Source organism: Ornithodoros turicata, chromosome 6, assembly GCF_037126465.1.
Source record: "Ornithodoros turicata isolate Travis chromosome 6, ASM3712646v1, whole genome shotgun sequence".
In the NCBI taxonomy this organism is placed as follows: Eukaryota; Metazoa; Arthropoda; class Arachnida; order Ixodida; family Argasidae; genus Ornithodoros; species Ornithodoros turicata.
In genome coordinates this window covers 56142859-56167859 of record NC_088206.1, presented here as the reverse complement: position 1 = coordinate 56167859, position 25001 = coordinate 56142859, and the positions used below count along the sequence as shown (strand labels likewise).

At 43.7% G+C, this 25001-nt stretch overlaps 1 protein-coding gene across 1 annotated transcript; it reads left to right on the top strand.

Annotated features, from left to right (window-relative positions):
- The first annotated feature begins 304 nt into the window (after positions 1-304).
- Positions 305-23880, top strand: LOC135396767 (serine/threonine-protein kinase 3-like). Its single transcript, XM_064627922.1, has 12 exons — positions 305-507; positions 2856-2982; positions 3076-3210; positions 3274-3336; positions 9790-9954; positions 10020-10187; positions 11548-11685; positions 11771-11890; positions 12377-12572; positions 17276-17451; positions 17529-17735; positions 19445-23880. The coding sequence occupies exons 1-12, from the start codon at positions 491-493 to the stop codon at positions 19601-19603; spliced, it is 1671 nt and encodes a 556-aa protein (XP_064483992.1). The 5' UTR covers positions 305-490; the 3' UTR covers positions 19604-23880.
- Positions 23881-25001: the final 1121 nt, after the last annotated feature.

The window sequence follows — 25001 nt, the reverse complement described above, 5'->3', positions numbered from 1 at the left end:
TAATGCGGTGCTGGTCAAATATCTGTCGCACACGCTATCTGCTACCTATGCTCTTTGTCCCACCTGAGTGAGAACGAGAACGCATGCTGTCGTGTACTAGCTGCCGCTTCCAAAACTGAAAATTTACGGAATTTGTAGATTGATAAAACTTTGTCATCAATGTCGAAATCGACGTTAGAAGATGGTTATTGTTTGACGTAGAGCAAAGAGAATAAACAAAACAATAATAATAATAATTGTTCAGGGAATATGGCCGTTTAACAGCGCCGCCGCGCGCTGCATGTAAACAATTTCCCGCAAGGACAAGTCAGAGATATCACATCGTTGATTTCCGCTCTCCGAAAACTCCTCTGTGTTTCGGGGCGATGTGAATACGCACGTGTAACTATGTTGAGGTGATATTAGTTAGTTGTTAACTGTTTTCACGTGTTTGTTTGTGCAAGTCTATGCAATGTCCTAAACATGAGAGGTGACACAGTGCCGAACATTCATGATGTCGTCTAAAAGGTATGTGCTTTTCTTTCGAGCGGGTTGCAGATACACCGAAAATAGCTTCATACTAAGAACTACACTTCCTGCGCATCTTAGGCTTAGAAACCTGTTATATCATGGTATCATCTGCGAGAATTCTAGCTCCAGGTCACTATTACATATCGTCCGTGTTGTGGACATGCAAATGAAAGTGTTCCGGCTGGTTTTGTTTCTCCCACCTCCAACTTTCAGTGCCCATCGGGCGTGAGAACATCTGTTGTTTATTAAGGCTATCTGCAATGCCCAGTTACGAATTCAAGGAGAAAACTGACCGCTAAGTGTCACCTAATAAGAAACCTTCAACGGAAGCAGAGCTACATATGACGTGCTGCATTTCGCGGTAACCGGGCTCGTTGTGAAATTTCTGAAACAAGAGGATGGGTAGCAATCTGTAAGCAGAAAGGAAGCAGTTGGATGCAGCTTTGACAAGAGTTACGATTGCAGTGTCATCTTCCCACGAGTGTGCCATTACTTTTTGTGGCAGTCGAGCTATCACTTCTTTGTCATTTTGTTGTGTTGCCAATTAACATTTCAGTTGTGCGCGGCAGATGTTGAAGTATAAGTTCTGTTGTGTACAAGCGACCGCTTGCCTTTCATGATACTCGAGACTACATCAAGTTCACAACATCAAGCTTGCCGGTGAAAGTCCGTGTTAAAGACCCCCGTGAATGCAACTCGATCGCCTGCCTGTGCTACGTAGACGGTTTTGTTCATTTTCTGAGTTTGTCCCCCATGTAAACTGTCGAAGCTTTGTTAGCAGGGGTGGCTGACCTACTTGTTAAGGAATTCAGCTAGTGCGTTGGTTTGACATGGTGCTGCTGGAAGTCTAGTGCATATGAAGTACCTACCGTGAAAGAACACGATGTACTTTACCCCGCATTATCCAGCGCAAGCTTCAATTGGCTGGTAGAGACACGACATTTTGATTGTACTTTGATTGCTTTGCATTTTGAAGAATGTTGTTCCAAGCCAGAAATATCAGAAGAGCAAGATCTTTTGGATGTCAGTAGCTGAACGTAGTAGTAATAATTGAGGCAATTAAATATAGCAGGACGAACACAACACGAGCCTTACAACGCTCAGTTGCATACTTCAATTGAATAATGGCAGTCGAAGGAAATCTGCTGGTACCTTTTCTTCAACTGGCATTATTCAACGTCAGTAGTGGGACAACATTGTTATTGGTTGGAGGCATTGACCTGTTTCGACAGTAGAGTTTGGTTTAGATTAGGTAGGTTATGTTTGGTTAAGGTAACCACCATTTTGTGGCTTAGTGTGCTTCTTCAAGCACCAGGACAGATTTCATCTTCAGTAGGTACGAATATTTGATTGGCTGTAGTAAAGAGGATAGTGAGTGACACCACCAAAATAGAAAATGAGCGCACAGCGAGCTCTTTGGTCCCTCCATCTTCGACAGCCACAGTTATTTCTGTTCTGATCTATCTCTGATTGTCACTAATTGCTCCTTTGTTTCCTTGCTATGTTGATTTCATCACTGATTATCCAGTCTCATGCTGCAGCAGTCAAATGTTTCTTACTTCCTCAAGATGAAATCTGTCTTCTTGCTATAGTAGTTCCCTCTTTGTGCAGTACGTATGCCATTGTAGTGCTGTGCTCTGCTGGGAAAAAGCCTGGATGTCAAAAACTGTCACAGCTTCACAAAAATCGAACCACACCAAAGAATGGTTGGTTAATATGTGTCTCTATTTCAGCCACCTCGTGCCAAAAACAAGAATGCCATGAAAGAGTACTTGTGACTTGTTCAGCGATTAATTTGTGTCAATGGAACACGACTAAAATATAAATGTGGCAAAACAAAAGTGGATTACACACTGCAAGAGTTGTGAAAGCAGCAAACGAATAAACTGTTTAATAATTCAAAAGAAAATATTTATACGAGGGATGTTGACGTCGTGGCGGAAGCAACAAGTTGTGGTCCGCAGAAGGCAGAGCTTCCAGAGCAGTGTTTGAAAATTCCTAGTATAAATAGTTTTTCAGGCATTGCTAAATTATTTTTTACTTTATTTTTTACAATTGGGTGAATAAATGAGGGAAAATATAGCAAGAAAATGTCAGTCATGAGAGTTGAAGTTGCAACTGACAATTTCAGCACATGTAAAGGACATGTCAAATCTAGCTCTACAATTAATGCAACACAAAACAGCACAAACCTCTATACAGGCAGGCCTTTGTGCATGAATCACAGATAGCAGTTTTTATGCTGATTATGCTACCATTGTTAGCTTATGTATATCGGAGGAAGTCACTACAGCCACAGACCTAATATACTGCATTAAGATGGTGGATGTTCTTTTCGTACTCAGTGAGCTAAAAAAGTTGAGCGAAGAGAGCCTAACTCGGCAGCCCGAAGAGGTCTTCGACATCATCTGTAAGCTTGGGGAGGGTAGTTATGGAAGTGTCTACAAAGCACTACACAAGGAGTCTGGCCAGGTGAGTGCACCACACATTTTTTCAGAGAAGCTGGTCGATGTTTTCACATCGCACATGAAGCTGGTGTTAATGCGACATTGTTATCCATAACAGGTACTTGCTATTAAGCAAGTACCAGTTGACACAGACCTCCAGGAGATCATCAAGGAAATCTCAATCATGCAACAGTGTGATTCGCCATATGTTGTCAAGTACTACGGTTCTTACTTCAAGGGATCTGACCTTTGGGTGAGTGCTACCGTGTGCAGAGAAAAGTGCATTGGCAAACATCAACTGTTCTTTTCTTCATAGATTGTCATGGAGTACTGTGGAGGTGGCTCAGTGTCCGACATTATGCGACTACGTAAGAAAACGGTACGTGCGGTAATTTGCAGATGTAACATATCGTCAAGGTACCACACATTTTAGCATTCTGCGGTTTGACTTGTTTTTATAGTGTACTTGACCAACCTTTGTGGTTACAATGGTAAAAATTTATATCTCCTGCCAAAGAAAAGCAATTGCTTTGGTTTAGTACTACCACGGTCCTTTGATACTCCCGGTCATAAAACTGCGTCGTAGCGCTATGGGTGAGCATCTCCTAGGAAGAGAAGCGAACACCAGGGCGGCGCTCACTATATCAGGCGTGCGATTGGAGCATGCGTGCAGTGTAGTGGCCCGTCTTTTCTGTACGCTTGTGATGGAGACGTCAGGCCGAAATGTTGTTGCATCCCATTTTGCAACACAGGATACCGGACTTGTATAGAATGTGTGTCACTGTTTGTTCTGCCCACTGAGGAAACGCCTGGAAACGTGCATCGTATCTCTCCAAGCCACAGTCAAAGACGGGAACCGAACTGCATTGCCCGCGAGTTGTGCTGGAGGTCAAGAGGAAACACAGACTTCAGTGACACACTGACTAATCACAGAGGCAATATATATATATATATATAGAAGCTAGGACGATCCAACGTAGCAAAGGGCATATGTGATGCGATGAGCTTATGCAATGCAGAACTAGCCGTAAATTGCAAGGGTTAACGCAGTGAGAAAAAATGTATTCGTAATATATTTTACTATTTCTGCTAATTACCCCAGAGCCAGTGTCACAAGCCACACTGCTTAGACGGGTCAGTTATTCGGTGTATGCTACAAATTCTGTTTTGGCCGTACATTAGTAGGTTTAGATGACGCTGATCATAGTGACGAGCAGTGTATTTATAATGACGGAGGGCATTGTGTAGCAAAATTAAGACTTTGCACTATTCTACGACGTTGCATAGAGGACAACTCTTGGAACCTAAACTTTCAATGCCTGCTGTGTGCTCCGTTCATGAACCTTAGTACGAAATCAAAATCATCAAATATCTCCCTAAAGAAGCACATTCTTGTTTCGTCATGTCAGGTATTGGTATGATTTTCATATATCAAACCTATTATAAAACGTATTACACCGCCCATTGTGAGATCGAGATACGAATTAATTATGCAATTTTCAAGAACTAAGAAGTGTATATCAGCTAGGTAGAAAGTACCGTGGAAGTCACTCATTTGTTTCTCAAAGTACCTTAGGACCTTTAAGTTAATTTTCTTTACCTGTAACTTCAACTTAGTTACATTTTTTGCACAGTAACTTAACTGGTAACGAGTTCTGTTTGTCGAGTTACTTCCCCCATCTCGGATTATGAATATGGGTAGTAGATAAGAATGTTGGGGAAACAAAACAATAAATTACGTATTTATTTATTTATTTATTTACATACGTTGAGGACCCCCAAGGGGGTATTACACAACGGAGGGGCAAGGAAAAAGACAATGAAACAAAGCATGTAAAAAAAACAAACAACAAAAACAAACAGACAAATAGCAAAAATATTGCAACAGATGTACAACCAATGTAAAACAATAGATTCGCAGTGCTCACTAGAAATGACATTGGATGAATGCAAAAGGAAAAGACGGTCGAGGTGAGAAAATAAAAGAAAAGAGGTGGCGGAAAGTGACGCTGGAGCGATCATGAGATGTAGGCTATGTTTTGTAGTGTTGGGTGATGGCAGCCTTAAAGTGGGCGGGGTCTTGCATAAAAACGATCGACTCTGGCAGGTGATTCCAGTCCCAAATTGTTTTAGGAATGAAGGAGTACATGAAAGAATTAGTATGACATTGTGGGGTTCTAATCTTGTGAGCGTGGTCGTGACGTGAAGAGATGTATTCCGCAGGGGGGAGAAGACGATCACGAGTGTTTCTGTTATAGAGTAGCTTATGGAAAAGACACAGACGGGAGACCTTTCGTCTGAATGTGAGATGGTCCATGCCAAGGTCTTCTTTTAGTCCCGAGACGCTACAATCCGATGAATAATTGGAGGTGATGAAGCGTGCGGCCCTGTTCTGAACTGATTCCAGGGCATGTATCAAATATTCCTGGTGTGGATCCCAAACAGCAGAGGCGTATTCTAATTTGGGTAATACGAATGCTCGATAAGATAGGAGTTTGATGTGAGGCGGAGCAAGTGCAAGATGGCGGCGAAGATATCCCAGGGTCCTGTTTGCCTCAGACACAATCTTATCAATATGCAGGGACCAACGCATTGTTGAATCTAAGTGAAGGCCTAGGTATTTATACGTGGGAACGCATAACAGCTGGGAGCCTTGTAGCTGATAAGATGAAGAGACATGTGAAGAGGAACGTGAGAAGGACATGACCTTGCACTTAGTGATGTTGAGAGACATAGACCAAGTGTTACACCAACGGGACACCGCGAGCAGATCCCCCTGAAGATGATCATGGTCTGCGCTGGATGCCACCTTCCTATATAAAACACAGTCATCCGCAAAAAGTCGAACGGTACTACTGAGACACTGGGGTAAGTCATTTATATAAATAAGAAACAATAAAGGGCCAAGAACGGATCCCTGAGGTACACCTGATGTTACGGAAGTGAAGTTCGATAGAGTGTTGTTAGTGAAAACGGCCTGTTTCCGGTCTGTCAAGAAGGCTCTTATCCAGGAGAAAACAAAGGGGTCGAGATTTAGTGTTGAGAGCTTAGCCAAGAGACTTAAATGAGGCACAGTGTCGAATGCTTTTGAAAAGTCAAGGAAGATGACGTCCATGCGTTCCCTTGAATTGAGACAACTTTGGATGTCATGTATGAACTCAACTAGCTGCGTCTCGCATGAGTAGCCCTTCCTAAATCCATGTTGGAACTCGTAGAAGTAGTTAAATGAAGTGAGATGCCGGGCGACGTTCGAGTATATGATATGTTCCATCAACTTACAGGGAATGCTAGTTAACGAGATAGGCCTGTAGTTCGAGGGGGTGAAGGTATCACCACTTTTGAATATAGGGATAACCTTGGCGACGCGCCAATCGTTCGGAAACTGACCGGTTAGAAGGGACTGATTGAAGATGAGAGACAAAATCCGACTAGATGTTGGTGACGTATTCTTGAGTACTTTGGGGCTAATGTTGTCCAAACCGGGTGATGATGAAGAACGGGTACAGTCGATAAGCTTGGCAACACCAAGATGGTCAATGGTGATACTGGGCATGATAACAGTGTCTAGCATGTGTAAACCTGAGGCATTAAAAGTTCTCTCAGTAACAAACACAGAAGAAAAATAATTGTTTAATAATGCGGCACTATGCTCTAAGGGCAGCACGTCACCAGAGCTACCTCTTAATTGCATATGGGAGTCAGTACTTGGGTTGATAATTTTCCAGAATTTTCTAGGGTTACTGTTTAGGAGAGAAGGTAAGGCCACGCTGAAAAACGTGCGCTTCGCATTTTTAACGGCAAGGGTATACTCTTTTGCGGCTACCCTGTACGTTTCCCAGGCAGAGTCACTTTTGCGGGTATTCGCTTTGCGATACGCCCGCTTCTTTTTGTTGGCCAAGCGATTCAACGAGCGGTCGTACCAGGGAGCATTCTGGGATGACCGTATTGTAATTTTGGGTATGTACTTCTCAGTTAGATTGCTAAGAGCAGCTTTGAAAGCACACCAATTATCCTCAACAGATCGCATCGGAGACAGGCAGACAAACTCATCGAAAAACGTACCTAGCTCTCTGTTTATGGCGTCATAATTCCCTTTGTTGTAGTCCATTATATCGAATTTAATATTCTTACGTTCAGTATAGGGTACTTTTATGGAGGTGTGTATGAATCTGTGGTCGCTGAGGCCATCAAAAATCACTACTGGAGAAAATAGCTCTGGCGATGTGGTAAGCACTAAATCAAGGATGCTCTGACAGGTTCCAGAAATTCGCGTAGGCGCGGTGACCAACTGTTGCAGACCAAATAACACGCATAGATCACAGAAATCGCAAGACAAAACCGCGGAGGCTTTTGGCTTATAGACGTCATTCCTGTCAATATCGGGGAAATTGAAGTCACCGAAAAGCATTATTTTGTGAGATGGAAAACTGCTTTTCACAAAGGCAAGGGCTTTATGAAGCTCAGCGACAAGACAAACATCATCAGGTGGGCGGTAACAAACTCCAATAAGGATCTTGTTGTGGGAGTGACCAAGTAAAGACCATACCATCTCAATGTTCCCAGGGACTTCAATGGGGCGAGATGGTATTTCATTTTTGATGCCAAGCAACACACCACCACCACGCCTTTCAACACGGTCATAACGATATACTCTAAAACCCGGCAGTATTTCAGCATCATGCACGTTAGGTGTTAACCATGTCTCGGTCAGAACAACAACAGCAGCTTCAGTTGTTCCTATAAGAGATAACAGGTCTTCACGCTTGGGTACAATGCTTCTAATATTTGAAAAGATAACTGACAAACTATAGTGATGAGACAAGGAACTAGTGACATTCGGTGATTGCTAATCGCTAGTGGTTGCGGCTGAAACTGGGTTTCTTTCCCGAGATAGCAAGCTCCGTGGTTCGATATTTGGGACCTCTCGAACAAGCTGTGTTTCCTCGTCGTACATATAACACTTGATACCAACCAGCAGCTTATTGAAACGGAGGCGAAAAGTTTGGCCCTGTGAGCGTCCGAAGGCAATCAGGTTCTTTCTGGCAGTACGAACAGCGGGAGTGAAATCCTCAGACACTGCTTTACTAGTGTCCTTTAGCTTATAAGAGTTTCTTAAAATGGTATCCTTAACCTTGAAGTTCGCAAACTTCACGATTATTGGACGTGTCCTTGCCTCTTGAAAACGTCCTAGGCGATGGGCTCTATCGACATGCTCAGCTGAGACCACAACAACCAGTCTATCTTGGCACAGCTTTCTAATTTTTTCCTCTGATTCAGTCCATGTTTCATTACTAGCATCTTCAATACCATAGAACACCAGGTTGTCCCTTCTGGACCTGCTCTCAAGGTTATCAATGCGTGATCTAAGCGAAGCCATGTCCGATGGGATGGCTGAGAGCATACCCTGTGTGCTGATAACTTCCGATAAGTTACCTTGCATTGAGGCTAAATTGGACTCTATTTTACCAACGCGCGTAGTAAGGTTAGTTAAAGAAGCTCGAAATTCTTTTCGATCTTTCTGGATGGCTTTTACTTCTTTGAGCAACGTTTCCTGACCGGCGTTAAGTTTTTCGAGTATACAACCCATACGGAACCTGAAGCATGTGTCGGTCATGTTGACAGTAACCGCTCTAATAAAACCTGATAATAAAAGTCGGGCGCTTTCATGAAGCAACGCACGGCGAAATGTACCGGCAGAGTATGACGCTCACGTCTGATCACGTTTATTTTAAATCAATTCAGTGCTTGCTTATTGTGATGTACACAGGGAGGGGAGGGGGGTAGTGGCTGGATCGGCTCGCCGTTGTGGCGTACTCTGAGTTGCACGACCAGGAGCATAGAAAGACCGTGGTACTACTGTCTGTAGCTCATGAATTGAATGGGAAAATGCAATGATGGGGAAAACAGGCTGAATTGCTTTTGTGCTTAGTTTGAAATTCATCCCATACCCGGTTTTGAACAATATTTGCACAACATTGGTGCTGTTGGTGTGACTGAGTGGCCCAATCTGACCGTGCAACAGGGCAGGTACTGACTGACTGCATAACTGATGTTTTCAGCAACAGTTATGCCATATGGTACAAACAGCTCTGTGCATGCATTTCTGCTAAGGTGTTCTGTGTAGTGTTGCTTTGTGTTTGTTTCCTTTTTAGATCAGAAATTCTCTAATAAGGGAAATTTGTTACTCTTCTTTTCTTTATATATATATATATATATGTGTGTGTGTGTGCGTGTGCGTGCGTGCGTGCGTGCGTGTGTGCGTGTGTGATGACTAGCATGATCAAGATACTAGAAAGTGAGAAAGTGACAAAGTGCACATCAGTACATAAAGCAGTTACATTTCAGAAGGCATACCATCCCTGTTAAAAGAGTAGTGCAACGTCTCCCTCCCAGATATACAGAAATACTGCTTCTGTGGAATGCTGGAGAACTGTGTTTCTGTTCAATAAAAATTTCACTGCTTGACCTGTCCGTCACCATAACCAAAGCCCAGAGATCACAAACTTGGTTCACAAACAACTCACCTCTTGGTTCCCTGCTACATTTCACAGCCTTCCTTCAGTCTTTCTCCGACATCGTCTGGCTCTAACTCTCCTCCTGTCGACCGTGCTCCCCTTTCTAACCCTCTTTGTTGAAGGTTTTCCCATGTCTTCCTGCCCTCTGCACACACTGTGCAGAAAAGGTGATGACCTTTCCAATGGCACCTGGTAACCGCTCCCCACAATTTATCATTACCAGAACTGTTTGCGCTCTTGTCATTTCCTGTTGAACTCTCTCTCTACATCTTGAGAAAATCATGTTACTTATTTCTAACTTTGTTGCGTTCCTACAGCTCTCGGAGGACGAGATAGCAACAATCCTGTCCGACACCTTACGAGGCCTCGAGTACCTACACCAGCGACGCAAGATTCACAGGGATATTAAGGCAGGAAACATCCTGCTGAACACAGAAGGGCATGCCAAACTAGCGGACTTTGGAGTTGCTGGACAGCTTACGGTATATTGGTTTCTTCAGTTCACCTACGGACATCTTTCTAAATTCCTGTTCATTTGGGGTGTCAGGACACAATGGCAAAACGTAACACAGTTATTGGCACCCCGTTCTGGATGGCCCCAGAAGTGATCCAAGAGATAGGCTATGACTGTGTGGCAGACATTTGGAGCCTGGGCATTACGGCCTTGGAAATGGCAGAGGGTAAACCTCCCTACGGAGATATTCATCCCATGAGGGTAAGTGACTCATTACTGATCGTGAGAATATCCGATTGTTATTAGGTTGTTCTTTTTTAAAAATTATGACTACTACCTATATTTTGGTGACGTTGTGTGAGTAGTACGGCTGAGCTTTGCATTGACTACAAAGAGAACACTGAAAATGATGGTCCGAATATGGGTAATATGGGGGAAAGGGGAATATGGGTGTGGGTAATACTGGGTAATGGGTAATACATCTACGAGGCACATGATCTACATGGTCTGTATTTCAGGGTGCGTTCACTCTTACAGATCAACGCCACTCACAAATCTAAAGGCGCCTGTGATTGGCTTACGCAGGCACATGATGCCTCCTAGTGACAATGTGGTGTGCCAGCATGCTCCAAACCTGCTTGCACACTGATTGTCAAACACTCATCTGAGGAGACCCACTTCAAGCACATTTGCATGCTTTTAAAGCAGACACGTAAAATATTCACATTAATAAAATGTGAACCAGCTTCGTCATCTGCCTGGCATCTGCCATCTTCTCGTATGCCCCCCTCTCACTATGCGGACTGCATTATTCACTGGTGGAGGTATACCTCTGTGACTGTAGCTCTTATGTTGTCTCGGGGTATAAGTGAAATAATTCTAGTAAGCAAAACAGAGCAATACCTCACATTCGGTTCGTGGTCATAGTGAAAAATGAGAAAGCAAGTAAGCGTTTAAGCACACGATAGGCATAGGTTAATGCTAGAGGTGTGGTGAATATTGAAAATTTTGAATACAAATCGAATACGAATGTCTGCAAAATTGCCCTTCGAATATCGAATCTAATATTGAATATCTAATGTTAAGATAAAGGCTTCTAAGAGTTAATTGAGTTATCGTCAAGCATCGTCACAGCTGTGTTCTGCTGATCCTTAGGAAAATGCCCCAAGTGGTAATACGGAATGTGTGTTAATGTATTGGTTTAGCATAGGGCATACGTTTATATGCACATATAAATGGTGGCTCCACACAACTGTGTACTAGTTTCAGTTTCGGTTTCGGTTGCCGAACGTGTAGCAGCGCATTCGCAGATGAGGGTACGGATTTGGAAGCTTTGCGCGTCACTTTGCAGCTGTGCCACTATACATGTTCATCGCTGTTACCGCAACGTACAAATTCCAGCGCGCAGCAGCTTTGTAATAAGCTGTGTGATATTTGAAAAAAATCGAATATTCGAACTTTTACGAATATTCAAAAACTTCGAATATCAAATTTTCGAATACGAATAATCGCGCACCTCTAGTTGATGCTTATTCTCTGCCGAACCCTATCTTGCAAATGGGCGTGATGTTTCATATGTTGGGCAGTGCAGTACAGATGTTCTCATGTTCATTGTTTGTAGGCCATCTTCATGATTCCGACAAAGCCACCACCATCCTTTAGAGACCCAGACCATTGGTCTCCGGAGTTCATAGATTTTGTGTCCCGTTGCCTCGTGAAAAACCCTGATGAGCGGGCAACTGCCTCGGAGCTTTTGCAAGTAAGCTGTTAAGCTGAGCCTACGGGCCCCTCAGTTTATCACCACGTGTGGTTCTAAAGTTTCCAAATGTTATGTCTTCTTTTAGCACATTTTCATTAGCAACGCCAAGCCTGTGGCTATGCTGCAGCAGATGATTGTTGAAGCACGCGACATTCAGGAAAATGAAGCCTTCCGAAAAGATAATCGGAATAGTTCTGGTGAATCGGTAGGTGAACTTTGTGTTAATGAGAAATTACAGAAGACATGTTAGTCATCAGTTTGTTGCTCAACTTTTGCCTTTGGCTTTACGACAGATGGTTTTGCCTTGCTTCCGTTCAACTTTGTTGCGCCATTGAACAGCAGATAAATCGGTCAACTTTGCTTAATTTTTTCACGACAACATCCAAAGTGGCTCGGTTGTCAACCCTCCTTGTCTGCTATTTTTTGCTGCCGAACCTGATCAGTGATAATTATATACTAATGAGTGATAATTATAAACCCACAATAACTCAGAGTGATCCCTTGTCTAGTGCATGTAAGTCATAGAAAATTAGGGTACATAGCTAGTGTAGGCCACTGTGCACTAAACTGTACCAAACTTTTCCTTCAGCTGAAAATGTTATTTGTTCAATGGTTTGTACCAACATCCTCCTGGATATCTGAAAAAGCAGAGGACAAATGTACTAGTGTGTCTCTCTGTTTCATTTAACAGTTTCCAGACGACGACGAAGTGGATGCTGGTACGATGGTGAAATTGGACGTCGATCAGGGGACTCTAGTTCCAGAACGAAGCAATGGTGCACCTGAATGTCAATCGGGAACAGCAGGAAGCGATGTGGAATCTAATCTGGGCACGTTAGTCATCAACAGCGATGGGGAAGACGGTGACGATGACTCTACAATGAAGAGTATGTCTAATTTGCTTTGAGTGTGTAGCTGTGTGAGATCATCTGGCATGTCTCATTTGTTTTCCATCTTTAGAAATAGGCACTGGGGATATTGGGTTTTGGCACTATTGAATTCTATCCTAACCTGCTTGTTCTGTGCCATATCCTGCGGAAGAGTTCAGCCTCTTCGTTAGGACGTTTTAGGGTAGTCCCAATATTGTCATTTTGTGCAGTCCATTGTAATACTAGTGTTCACAAGGGCACTACAAACATGGTTTAATAAGCACAATCGAAAATTTTTTGATGATTGTTTTATTTGGTCTGGTTTTTACTCTGCAGGTATCATACTTCATGTGCAATGAAACCTCAATCTTACATACACCTAAAACGCATGATTTGACAGTACATGTGAGCAATTAGTTGCAGAAGTAGACCACCCAATGACATCCTCACTTTCGATAAGCTAGACTGGGCTACACAAAAGCTATCATCAAGCGACACTCTGATTGTACTCACCATATGTAATATTGAAATGGACATTGTTTGTCCACCTTTATGTGCTACATAATTTTCAAATTCCACTTCCTAGTACTTGCAGAAGCCATCTGTGTTCTTTCTGCCATACTTCATTGCAGATGTAACAGTATATGTTGGCAACCAGTCTCCAGACATTTCATTTCATTCATTTTGATTTATTCCTAACCCAAAGGCCCTAAAAGGGCATTACATGGGTGAGTAGGTGAGGCAACAATACAACGATAATAAAACATTGAAAGAAGAATACATGTTATAACAAATACATGGTGACATAAATACGGCATAATCACTTTAGTAGTCGTGGATTAACTAACAATTCAACAATTAACAAGGATGGTCGCGAAGGTGGAAGAGCAAAACCCTGTTTCGAATTATTATGAGATGGCCTGATCTAGAGCGTCGTGGAAGCGAGTGGGTGAAACGAGGGACACTATGTCGTGTGAGAGGTTATTCCAACAACTGAGGTGCGCGGGAAGAATGAGCCGGTGAACCTTGATGTTTTATGGGCGAAACGTGTCACTTTGTATTGATGATCAATGCGAGAAGAGATTAAATGAGCTGGGGCAATGTATGGTCGTACAGCGAGAGGAGAATGGAACATCTTGTGGAAAAGACAGAGGCTGGCTATGGCCCTTCGTTGACGTAGTGGTGGCAGGTCAAGGGATTGCTTTAGTCCAGAGATGCTAGTGCCCCGGTGATAGTTATTTGTAATGAATCGTGCAGCCCTGTTTTGAATCTTCTCAATCTCGTCAGATAAAAACAGGGCCTGAGGATCCCAAACGGCGGAAGCACATTCCACCTGGGGGCGGACAAGGGTTAGATAGGAAAGGCGCTTGATGTCAGCTGAAGCTAAATGGAGGTTACGTCGCAGGTACCCTAAAGTACGAGTAGCCTTGGCAGTAATGTTAGCGATATGCAGATTCCACGACAGATTAGATTGTAAAGTGACGCCTAAGTATTTGTAAGATGTATTAGAAGGGATAATGGTAGTGTCGAATCGGTACGTATGAGGAAATTTCGGTTTGTTCCTGCAAAATGGGACGTGACAGCATTTATCTATGTTTAGTGGCATAAGCCACTTCTTACATGACTCATGTAGTATTATTAAAAGATCTTGTTGGAGGTTAGTGAGGTCATTAGTAGTGGTTATGCGTCTATAAACTACACAATCGTCAGCAAACAACCTTATATTTGAAGTGATGTGAGACGGGAGGTCGTTAATGCAGATCATAAAGAGTAGGGGACCAAGAACAGTGCCTTGCGGAATGCCTGACGCAACGTTGACGAATCCGGAAGTGTGGTTATTAGTTGCGACTGACTGTGAGCGCGTAGTGAGAAATTTGGAGATCCAGGTTAGGGGGATGGACAGGTCAGTGGACATGCATTGGAGTCTTAGTAGCAGCCGATTGTGAGGAACACGGTTGAAGGCGCGAGAAAAATATAAAAAGATAGCGTCAGTCTGATAGCCTTTGTCAAGGTTGTCATGTAGGTCATGTACAAACTGCGCAAGTTGTGTTTCACATGAATGGCCCTTACGGAAACCATGTTGGTGCTGATAAATTATGTTTAGGCTGTCTAAGTGATTGATGATGTGAGAGTGGATTATGTGTTCTAAGATCTTGCATGGCACACTTGTAAGTGAAATGGGTCGATAGTTATCTGGGGAGCACTTATTTCCTTTCTTGTGGACGGGGATGACTTTATCTAATCGCCAGTCTAATGGTACCTGACCTGTGCTGACGGATTGTGAAAAGATGACTGGTGCCTTTCAGAAGTTTAGCACCAATACTGTCAAAGCCTGCTGAGGACGTGAGCTTTAAAGAGTCAATTATTTTGATAATACCGGGTACCGTAATGACTAACGGTTCCATGGGAGAGTATGGAGATGGTGGAGGTAAGGGAAAGTCCAAGGGGTCTTCGACCGTGAAGACGCTGGCGAAGGTACGAGTAAAAATGTTGCAACATTCAGATGGTTCAACCACCAGGCCGTTCTCGTTAGTAAGTTGGATGTCCGAACAGTAGCGCGGGTTGATTATATTCCAAAACTTGCGGGGGTTAGTACGGAGGATAGAATGAAGGTCAATCTGAAAGTATTTGTGCTTCGCTAACCTCAGCGATCGCTTGTATTGTGATAAGCACGAACCATGTCTGCTTCAGGTGCTATCGGTGCCTGTGCGCTTAGCGTGTCTAAATAATCGTTTCTTCTTGTTGGGCAATGATTTTCACGTATGGGTAAACCATGGTACAGAGGAACAAGAAAGAATAGATATCTTGGGTATGTGGGCGTCGGCAAGATTAAGTAGCGTTGTTTTAAAGAGCGTCCAGTTTTCTTCTACTGAGTGTAGAGCGCTGTTGGTTATGAAAGAAGAAATTGAGTTGTTTAGCTCGTGATTGATGGCTTCGAAATTGGCTTTATCATACAAGTTTATTACTTTTCTTGCAATACGCTGGCAAGGAGCGTTTATGCGGTAGAAGAAATGCAGGACTTTGTGGTCACTAAGCTCGCCCACTGTTGCGATAGATTCGATGGTGTCAGGTGCAAATGATATTACGAGGTCGAGAGTATTTGATGTAGAAGCAGTGAGTTTCGTAGGAAATGTTACAACCTGGGTGAGGTTGAAGTCACGACACATATCGATGAAATCTTTGTCAATGGTAGCGGAACTAGGTATAGCACCTTTATTGGACCATGTGATGCTAGGTAGATTAAAATCACCCATGAGTGTAATGCAGTGGTTAGGAAAGTGGGTTGAGATGAAATATATATATCTTTGCGTAGGTGAGTAACAAAATCAGACCGATCACTAGGAGACCGATAACAAATCCCAAACACAGAACTGGTGCGTACACACTGAACACTTAGCCATAGTATCTCTAAGCAGGATGTTGTGTTAATAATCGATGATGCGATACAGGTTTTGACGGCAACGAGAACACCTCCACTTCGCCTACCCTCTCTGTCACGGCGGAAATATTTGAATTCATTGTTGTGGGGCAATATTTCCGTGTCAGAATCATCCGTAGACAACCATGTTTCTGTGAGAGCGATTATGTCAGCGTCAGACGAGGCGATCAAGCTGAACAAGTCGTCCCGCTTAGGTATGACACTTCTAATGTTCATAAGTAAGACAGAGAGGGGACGTGAAGAGGAGTTTTCACGTGGCATAAGACACCTGGGATGCTATGATACCTGTTCCACAACTTTAGAAGATACATGGTAAAAAATGTACACTTTCCCCCCAACCAACAACTTGTCAAAACGTAACTTAAAGGGGACAGCTTGAGCTTTGGCAAACGCGAGAAGATGACTTCGAGCTGTCCGAACCGCAAAGGAATAGTCGCCGGTGATGGAGTAACTAGTAGATTTCAGCTTATGACCGTTGCTTAACATATCTTCCTCGGTTTTGTAGGAAGCAAATTTGACAATGATAGGTCGGCACTTGTCTGGCCGGTAACGCCCGACGCGATGAGCACGTTCTATGTCACGCGGGGATGCAATGATGTCAAGTTTCTCTTTACAAAAGTCAAGCGGCAAAGACTTGGAATTCGTCCAAGATTCAGAAGGACTGTCGTGAAGACCGTGAAACATGAGGTTGTTACTACGCATTTGATTTTCCAGGTCACCCATTTTGCCTTTCATTATATTAATACTAGTTGCAAGCGAACCTGACGTAATAGACAGATCTCGGACTTTAGTGCGGATTTCATGAAGCGATGACAGCTCAGACCCTTTTGCAGAAACCTTTATGGCTAGATCGCTGACCTTGGAGTCTGTAACATTTAGCCTCGACTTGATGTCTTTTATTTCGTTGAATAGCTTGGCCTGTCCGGCTTCGATGCGGGGCAGTATTGATAAGCTCTGTAGGATATGGGTTATTTGATCCTCGGTATGAGGGCCATGGTTTAACTCGATGTCGCCAGAAAGCAGTAAGAGAGAACGTAACACTGTGGCGCACATAACAGACGGACATAACAGGGCTTCAGTCATTGGATGGGGCTATTTCAAGCTGCTGGCTTATTGGCTCCTGGAATGTGGAACTATGCTCTGGCTTAGTCGGTCTACCATGCTAAACACTTGTGTTAATTGACATTTCAATTTAAGCGGCTGAGGGTTCGTTGAATGTCTGTTATATAAATTTTCTGTAGTCAGTAGTTCATTTCTTTTGTGTTTTCTTTTTTCTTCAAAGGGCATGACACTTCGTCGGGGGAAAAGAAAGAGAGCTACCGTCCATATTTCCTCGACCACTTTGACAAAAAAGAACGGGAACAGCAGCAGGGTAACAACAGGGTGTCTCCCCACGAGGGCACCCCGCACCCCAACCACTTCCCACCGGACCTGGGCAAGACAATTGCTTCTCTACAGGTAAAAGAATTGGGAACATTTATTTGCATAATTGAGGTAGATACTGATATCCTTTCTCCACTTTGTTCCCCCCTTAGCCCGTTGACATGTCCGATGGAGATACTGAAGCTTCGCAGGATCGCAAGTTTGCTCAGCAGCTGCAGCGCCAGCTGAACCAGATTGGTGCACAGGGTCTGCTCAGTGGACTGAATTCAGCTCTTCAGCATAGCCCCTTGGAGACAGCTACACCTCAGCCTCCAAGGTTACAGCAGCAGCGTTCATTCGTGGACGGTGACTTTGACTTTGTACGTTTGATATATATATATATATATATTTAATTCCTGTAGAGCTTTGGTGCGGGAGGAAAGGTTGATAGAATTTTAAGATTTTTAGCATTGCCCTACTCTTCTGCACTTAGAATCAGGGAACGGTAATAGTAACAGAAGCAGTATACAGTAAAATCTCATTAACTCAAACACCCACCACCCATCATCCAGACCAGTTAGTTTGACTTATCAAACAGCTGCCAAATTCTGATAAAAATTGGCCCCTAAACTGTTGCATAGGCGACAAATGGATCAATATCACCTTTATTTGTAGTTATAACTTAACTCACACTATACTGTGCAGATGTACTTCAAGGATTACAAACATAGCCACTACTGCTGCAATTACTACAAACCACTGGTTGTGGTTGCACTCTAACAGCTTTGGAAATAGTCTGATATCTTCCCTTGCTTCCTATACATTTTGTGTGTCGACTTCTTCGCCAAAATTGTGGATAACGTGCTCTTTGGTATCCGGAAGTCCGCGGCAATCTCTCCTTTCGATTTTGTGCCTGCTTCAACCGCTGCTATCAGCTCGCGCTTTTTTGCAAGTGTGAGAGTCTTCAACCTGCGTTGCCTGAGCGTCGACAATGACGTGTCGCACAAAACTTAACAGCACGCGCACAGTACACACAGTTGTTGACTTTCACTTCACCGCGTCCTCATCTAGCGTCTTTGGCGCCGAACAGCCTAGCCCGCGCGCAGCGTCTCGCGCTAGTTTTGGAATCACGCAAGCCTTGATCCCGTCAACTCTCAATCAGGCGGACTTGGATTGGATTGTGTTGGCTGGCTTGAAGAACTTGGCCGATCGTGGCGATCCGTAGTCGAGAAAGGTGGTGTTTACCGATCTGAAGTGAAATTGGACTTAAACAGATGAAAAATGTCACCTGGGACGAAACATTTGTTTGGCTTAGCCGTGATTCCAACTTAAACGATTTCGACTAAAGCAGGTATTATTTACATTACGGGAATACAGGCTGTGCACGGGACATCGTGGGCGTTCGACTTAAGCCTAATTTTGTTCTTAACTGGCGTTTGACTTAATGAGCTTTTACTGTATTACTGCAATTGGAGATGGTGACGATAATGCAAATGCACGCCACGATCTTCCCTTACTGGAAAACAGAAACATGAACAAGAATGATCGTCTGGTATTAAATTCGGGTAATCGCTATTCCTACTTCATTCCCTGTAATATATGCCCTGAATACGACATGAGAGCATGGAAAGCGCAATATTGGATCTTGAGTGTGCATCCGTCGCTTACTCATCCCTATCCGTATGAGTCATGACGCCAACACATGCGACCTACACAACAGACTCCATGACAGAGCATGACTGCACGAGGAAGGTTTTTTCTTCTTTTTTTCAATCCTGCAATATGTCCGCATCCCACTGTTTTGAATTTACATCTGTAGTGTGTACACATGACACCGAAACAGCACTTGCGCAAAAAGGGGGTGCTGACAGAGCTGAAAGTGGTGCCCTTCCCTAGCTGTGTAACAGCTGTTCCATTACCGAAAACGGCAATGTAACGGAAACGAAAATGAATAGCTGGTATCAGAAACGGAAACGAAGATACTGCAGTAAGGAAAATGCCGGCTTGACTGTGTTGCTTTGCACAAAGGTTCAATGGCTACACTGACCTAACATTCTTACAACTCACACTCTCATTTTTTTTTCCGCAGTTGAAATATCTCAGCTACGAAGAGCTCAGCCAGCGTATGTCCAACCTTGACTCTGAGATGGAACGAGAGATTGAGGAGCTGAGGCGACGCTATCAAGCAAAGAGACAACCCATCCTTGACGCCATGGACACCAAAAAGAAGCGTCAACAGAACTTCTGATGAAACTGTGAGACCCTGTGGGGTGCTTCCTGTTCCCCGTAGTTCACTACTGGAAGGTGTGAGACCGTTCTGTCGCCACGCAGCACTCCAGCTCTCTTGTAGGGGAGCGCAATGTCTGGAAAGTGAGACATCGTGACACACTGCTTCCAGTGATGCAGGAAGCCTTCATGCCGGGCATTAGAAAACACTTGAAATTTTTAAAAGAGAAAGGAATTACGATGAAGTAGATGCTAGTGCAAAAACAGTAGAATGTACCCAACGCTATTTGAAGCAGGAAACCCTGCACCCCCTCCTCCCCCACCCATAACACTCTCCCAAAGATCTTACAGTGCCCCTCTCCAAAGTACCTACCAAAAAGGCAATAAAAAAAAAAAAAGGCCAGCAGACAAGAGAGACACACCTTTGTGGGCAAATACCTGGTTGAAAAGTTATGGGTGGGGAGGTAATGGCATTATAGCAACATATTCCTTCAAAAGAATGCAGTGTTGAGGAAGGCACTACAACCCCAAGGGATTTTGTGTCTGCAGGCAGATGGGACAGCAAAGCCACGTGCATGGCAAATTTTTTATCCTTATTGTATTTTTTTGTTTTGTTTTAAATTCATTTGAATGTGGACAATGTGGCTGACACGATAATTGGAAGTAGATGACTTGTTCTCGTTTGGCACGGTGGCCTCTGTTTATGTAAAAGGCTTTACTCAGGGGGATGTAGCCGCTTTGTCCCGGGCTAGTGATAGCATGGCTTGTGTTGGAAAAGGGCATTGCAGCACATACAGATCGTTTTTAGTTGATACAAACTTTTAATGAAGAAGTTACCAGAGCAGCACAGATGCCGTTTCCACAGGGAGGTTCTATGGCAAGGCGGACAGTCTGTGGAGGGGTGTGTAGCTACTAGATGACCAATTGACTAAAATTCATTAAATATATTTGGAAGTAGAGGGTTTTGAATTAGAGGGGAAATGGGAGAAGAAAAAAAACTGGAGCCAGTCATTGTTTAAAGCCGCCCTTCTCTTTTTTAATTGCAAAATGGGCATGTTAAGGGCAGCGCTTCAAGACGAGACCTTCTGATATTTTGAACAGAGACTGTTCTTCTGAGGCATTCTGTGGGGCCAAAAATGGCACATACTTTTATGTATTCATTGCCAAATTGTGCCATGCAAATGTGACAAAACCACGCGTGTCAGGACAATGCCACCTAGATACAGAAGGCCTGCTTAATGCCTCCTCTCCCTCCTTCGCTACGTGGACACATATACTACATAGTCAGAATTCGTCTGCTACAGCGATTCGCTGTTCTGCAAATTCAAGAACTCTCAAGTGATTGCAGCCAAATTCGCAAATTTAAACCTATCGACTAAAATGAAACCCGCTTTCCAGAAAATAAGTACTATTGAGAAAAATATAGGACCGGTTTGCGCTTTATTTTGTTTTCCCATTTAGTACGCGGGGATGTTCATTACTCGCAGACGACAGTGGCTGCCCATGCGGCTGACTGTGGCTCGTCTCCATGGCTACGACCGCCGAAAGCACATTCGCGATTGGCTACGGCCGTTCAAAACACAATCCTCATTGGCTGACTCTTAATTGTTACGTCACGGCGACGAGTAAGCAGGCTTTCTCTATCTAGGTGGTGTTGGTCAGGAGCACAGGAAAAGAGATTACCTTCACCTCCGGCAGCTTATCTAGGTCGCAAAATGGTTTATCTAGCCAGCATATCGGCTTCTACTCCAATCAGCTCCGTGGCTCCAAAGTATGTGGCCCTGTGCTGTGGAATGGGCGCTATCGCACACTCAACACACAATTGTTCCTGTCTCGGCTCACTTGCACAGCAAAATTTGGCGATAGATACCGCGACGTACCTGCTCATTGTAGGATTTCTAAAAAAAAATAAGGTGGCTTCAGACTACAACTGGCTTCAATTCTGACATCTCACATATCCCCTCAAAACCTCTAATTAAAAAGTGGATTAATGAATTTTTGGTAATCACTGATCTAGCAGTTGCACACTCTCTTCGACAGAAATGTCTGCCTGGCCGTACACCCACCTGCAGAAACGGTGACTACTTTGTTTTCGTAGCTTTTTTATAAAGAAAGCTGTATTGAATAAGAATCAACACCCTTTATATCATTCTCCCGTGGACCGCATGGCCCAAACCGACCGCGTAGCTCTCACTATAGCATCATCCATGCACGAGTGGCAGTTCAACAGTTTGTACTGCCAGGAGGAAGGATATCCTACGCAATGAAAATTTGATGTAGGGAGAAACAGTGCCATAGTGTTTTACAGCAGTGTGTATGTACTATCCCTTCTAAATCCTATGTAAGTCCTATGTTCCTCTCGGCCTTCCCCCTCCTTTCCTTACCTCCCCTTTGAACCCTGTAGACATGCACATCAAGTGCAACTAGTCACGAGGGCAAGAAACTGTTCAGATGCTCACTTCAAACCTTGTGGACATCTGCTGTGGTGTGGCTGATCCTCAGGGTCAGTTTGGCGGACACTTGAGTCCCTTGTGTGTGTGTGTGTGTGTGTATGTGATGCCATGTGCTATGTTTGCCTGTTCATCTCAAGAATGACCTCGGGGGTGCCTTTCAACAACTGACTGACTCCGTGTGTGGAACTGTGTTTGCCGTGACAGACTGAGACCATTTTACATCACTGTTTACCTGTTTCGGCGAAAACTCTGTGCCGACAGATATTTCCTCAACTCAAAGTGGATCCTTTTTAATGTGACAAGCTGGAAGCATTGTCAGGATCCAAGAACAGCAAGTTGGCTCCAGCCATTTCAAGTATTCAACCTCTTGTACAGTTCAAAACCTGCACAGCACACATATTGAACATATTATTTAGATTCCTTCTGTCATGTTGGAGCACACTAGATAATAATATAAGCGTAAGTTACAGGTGGTCCAGATCATAGATGGTAATCAGCAGGGTTGAACTGGTTGTTTCAAATCGTATGGGGTGACTGCAGCGAGCACCTGAGCAATAATGTTTTACAATTTTTACTGTCAGTATCTTATGTGTTGCTGTGGTAACAGCACTTGAATAGCTTCAAGGTCCAACACAAGCCTCTTGGACAAGTTAAATTTGTATGTTGTACCCTGGAACCCCTATAGCATTCCTTTTTCATTTTTGCTGCAAATGCTAACAACAAACTGGTTAAAGAATATGTAATATGAGTCAGTACGATAAAATTTTACCTCTTTCGATTAAGTTAGCTGCAGAGATTGCATTAGAGGATTGTCAGTTTCCATCTATTATGTACATTTATCCTGCTTTCCATGATGCTGGCTGCTTTTCAAGCAATGCAATCCACAGGATGGATTGTGCCGGCATTGATTCGTTGTATTTTAAATGTGGCAGTGGCGAGCAGGGCAGTGCTGTTTATTTTAAGTGCTTTGTTTTACTAGCTCCGGCAATTTTTACGCACTAATGTTACGGGAAAGATGAATGTGTCCTCCAGGGGGGCGGCAAGGAAAACTGCTGACTCTGGAGCCTGCCCACTTTCCAGCAAGATTTGTGAGTGCTATGGTTTTTGCCAGTAGACTAGTTCTTTAAAAAAATTATTCAGGGTCTGTCTGCCTGTTTGTGCCTTAAATTCTGGTTTCCAGAACTTCAAAACTCAATTTTTTAAACCTCTGGCTCCATTTAAAATGCATTATGATTTTTCTAAATTTTTGCAGTGGGCTCTCCGTCCTGCTTCAAAAACAAACTGTAGTTCACTTCGACCAGAAATGTGGCTTTATTTAATGTATGGATAGACCTCGGGATGCTAGATGGCTGTCGTACAACAAGTCCGTTGTAAGCCTGGGCCCTCAAGCAGAGCCTCCTTGCTTCCTTGCCCCCCCTCTGGCACTAGCCCTGCTGCCCGCTAAGATAAAATACTGTCCGCAGTGTACATGTGCTAAAGGGGTTCTATTCTACAGCCTACTTTTAAAGTTTATTCATTCTGTCACACATCCAGCACTTCAGAAAGTTCAAATATGCATGTAGGCACCCTGCTGCTCACAATGTGGGAAACATAACGAAGTGTGCATGGCTGGTACTCGCGTCACTTCACTGAAGTACAAGCGTATTAACGTGCCTCTGTAGACTCAAAGTGAGTAATTCTTCATCCTTTGTTTCTGCCGATTGATATTAGGTTTGACAAACTGTCACGATGGAGCTCTTGGTTCAGGAGTTCTTTTTGTCGTCCTAGGAACTTTTTTTAGTATTTATTGTACATAGCAGAATAGTGTTCACAGAATGAACTTATTAAAAAGAGTCAAAAGAGCAAATGCTAGTTCTGTGTGTGTGACATTCACTTTAGCATCATCCATGCAGGGTTCATCCATAGATGGGTTCAAAAGTACCATCCTTGTCACCAGTGGCGTAGCCAGAGGGGAGGTTGGGGTTGAAACCCCTCCCGAAACTGTACCTTTGGTAGTGCATTTGGGGGAGGGAAAATGGGGTGAAATCCTCCTCCCTGTGTATTAGTTCCCATCGAACCCATCTCAAAATATTTTTCTGGCTACGCTACTGCTTGTCGCAATAACATATGCTCCTTTAAGAAAATACACAAAAAAAATTGCTCAGTATTTTTCATTGTAATGCAAACGAACTTGATTTACTAAGCTACTCTGGAAAAGTAACGAGTTCCTTTCAAGTTACTTGCTACCTAATATACACGTTTTAGTTCCTGACTTTTCTGTAATTCAGATTTCACAATGGGCGGTGCAATATGTTTTATGATAGCTTTGATATACGAAAGCTATACCATTATCGTATATAACGAAAGAAACCTCTTCTTTAAAGTGACTATCTTATCTGTTGGGTTCGATTCCGAAACTACAGTGCCATTTTGCTCCTCAGTCATCACCGATAATGATGCCGCAAATCCGACACGAATTAGTGGAGTTTCCGTGCAATTTGATGTAATGCATGACAACAGCAGACGACGGATGTTGAGAGCATTCCGGAATTCCCTCTCTGGAATTGGAGAGAACGTCACTTGGACAAGGCCAATCAGTGAGCGCCCTTTGGCGCGGACAAGGCCAATCAGGGAGCGACAGAGAGGCGTCGGCGTCCCAGCGCCGGGCGGGAGTGATGGCGTCTGCAGGCCACGGAGAGGTCTGAGATCGGCTCGTAGATTGCTGTTTGTGGTTAGCGTCGTACGTGTTTGTACAGCCAGGAGCGTAGCACCGTCGTGTTCCACGAAACATGGTCATGTCAGCACTCACACTGGTAAGCGAAAGTCGGCGTATTTACCGAGGTCTTTTCACCTTAGTATGTTGCGGTGTGAACTCGGAAGCAGACGAACTCGGAGACAATCGCCTGCGCTGCGGTCGCATTCGTGTGCCCGGCTTACGTCATTCTGGCTTAGCTGCAGAGGGAGTGCGGATCTTTAAAACTCGTTTAT

Excerpts from the sequence above, each read along its gene's own strand:
- LOC135396767 (XM_064627922.1), top strand. Across the intron at positions 2,983-3,075 it reads TACACAAGGAGTCTGGCCAG|GTACTTGCTATTAAGCAAGT; the intron begins GTGAGTGCACCA and ends TATCCATAACAG. Across the intron at positions 3,337-9,789 it reads TGCGACTACGTAAGAAAACG|CTCTCGGAGGACGAGATAGC; the intron begins GTACGTGCGGTA and ends GCGTTCCTACAG.